Raw genomic sequence first — 1,480 nt, 5'->3', positions numbered from 1 at the left:
GTTACTGCTACAGTGGCTGCTGCTGCTGCAGTTCTTCCCGTTGCTGCTGCCCCTCGTCAGCTGCTGCTGCTGCTGCTGCTGCTGCTGCCATAGGCAGACAGTCTAGCTGTGCCTCCTCGCGCAGCAATAAAGCGGCAGCAGCAGCAGCAGCAGCAGCAGCAGCAGGATCAAGTGGAAGGTTGGGGGGAGCAGCAGCAGCATCAGCAGCAGCAGCTGCAGCAAGATGATGATGCGGTGTTTGGAGGTTTGCTGCTGCTGCGGCGGTCGCAAGGGGAAAGTGAGCTGCTGCTGTACTTGTGCTGCTGCAGCAGCTGCTGCTGTTGCTGCAGCAGCAGCTGCTGCTGCTTCTGAGCGTTGCTGCTGCTTCTGCTGCAGCTGTGCTGCTGCATTTGTGCTGATGTTTCTAGACACCGGAATGGTGTCCCTGTTGCTGCTGCTGCTGCTGCTTCTGCTGCAGTTGTTGCTGCAGTTTCTGCTGCTGCAGTTGCTGCTTCTGCTGGTGCAGTTGTTGTTGCTGCAGCTGCTGCTTCAACTGCTGCTGTTGCTGCTGCTTCACCTGCTGCTGCTGCTGCTGATGCTGCTGCATGCGTTTCTCTGTGCTTTTCTGTTTGTCTGCTCAGCCGGCCCATCAGGAAGATGTCATCAAACAGCGAGGTACTTCTGCTGCTGCTGCAGTTGCTGCTGTAGTTGCTGCTGCAATCGCTGCTGCAGTTGCTGCTGCAGTTGCTGCTGCAGTTGCTGCTGCAGTTGCTACTGCGTTTGTTGCTGTTGTTGTTGGTGGTGTAGCTGTGCTGCTGTTACAGCGCTGATGATGCTGGTCTTGCTGCTGCTGTTGCTGCTGCTGTTGCTGTTGCTGCTGCTGTTGCTGCTGCTGCTGCTGCTGCTGCTCTATGCCTGAAACACTGTATAGTGGTTTTGTGTCTCTCAGCTACTGCTAAACCCTAAACCCCAAACCCTAAACCCTAGCTCTGTCTTTGCTGCTGCATCTGTATCATGCGGGGATGTGAATTAGTTTAGGGTTTAGGGTTTAGGGTTTAGAGAGGGGGTGTGTTTGGGTGTTTGAATTGTTCTCTGTGTGTCTCTTGTTGCTGTTTGCTGTGCTTTGCTGCTGTTGCTGCTGCTTTTGCTGCTGCTGTTGCTGTTGCTGTTGCTGTAACTATTGCTGCTGCTGCCACTTCTGCTGCTGTTGATACTGCTGCTGCTGCTGCTGCTGCTGCTGCTGCTGCAGTGAAGCTGAGCCACCGGCTGCTCTCTCTCTGCCCCCTCCCCCGCAGCCCAGTGCGGCCTTCGCTTATGTACGTGGGTGATTATATAGATGCTGGCAGCGGCAGCAGCAGCAGCAGCAGCAGCAGCAGCAGCAGCAGCAGCAGCAGCAGCAGCAGCAGAGGGGATGTAAGCAGGATGCAAGCAGGGAAGAGGCAGTATTTGAAGACCCCGCTGGGCCCCACAGCGCCCCAGGGAGCCTACGACAGCACCAGCT

The 1,480-nt window shown here is 56.3% G+C and overlaps 1 protein-coding gene across 1 annotated transcript in view; it reads left to right on the top strand.

Annotated features, from left to right (window-relative positions):
• Positions 1-1,401: 1,401 nt before the first annotated feature.
• Positions 1,402-1,480, top strand: part of EMH_0030960 (uncharacterized protein) — a gene marked incomplete at both ends in the record, with an annotated part of 1,459 nt that continues 1,380 nt past the window's right edge. The window contains one exon of the mRNA XM_013494466.1: positions 1,402-1,477. Within this exon, the coding sequence (XP_013349920.1) occupies positions 1,402-1,477 (76 nt within the window). The remainder of the gene's footprint in view (positions 1,478-1,480) is intronic.

This window comes from Eimeria mitis, genomic scaffold (genome assembly GCF_000499745.2).
Source record: "Eimeria mitis Houghton genomic scaffold, Emh_scaff1169, whole genome shotgun sequence".
Taxonomy (NCBI): Eukaryota; Apicomplexa; class Conoidasida; order Eucoccidiorida; family Eimeriidae; genus Eimeria; species Eimeria mitis.
Note: the sequence above shows the minus strand (reverse complement) of the source record. Positions and strands in the feature narration are given on the sequence as shown.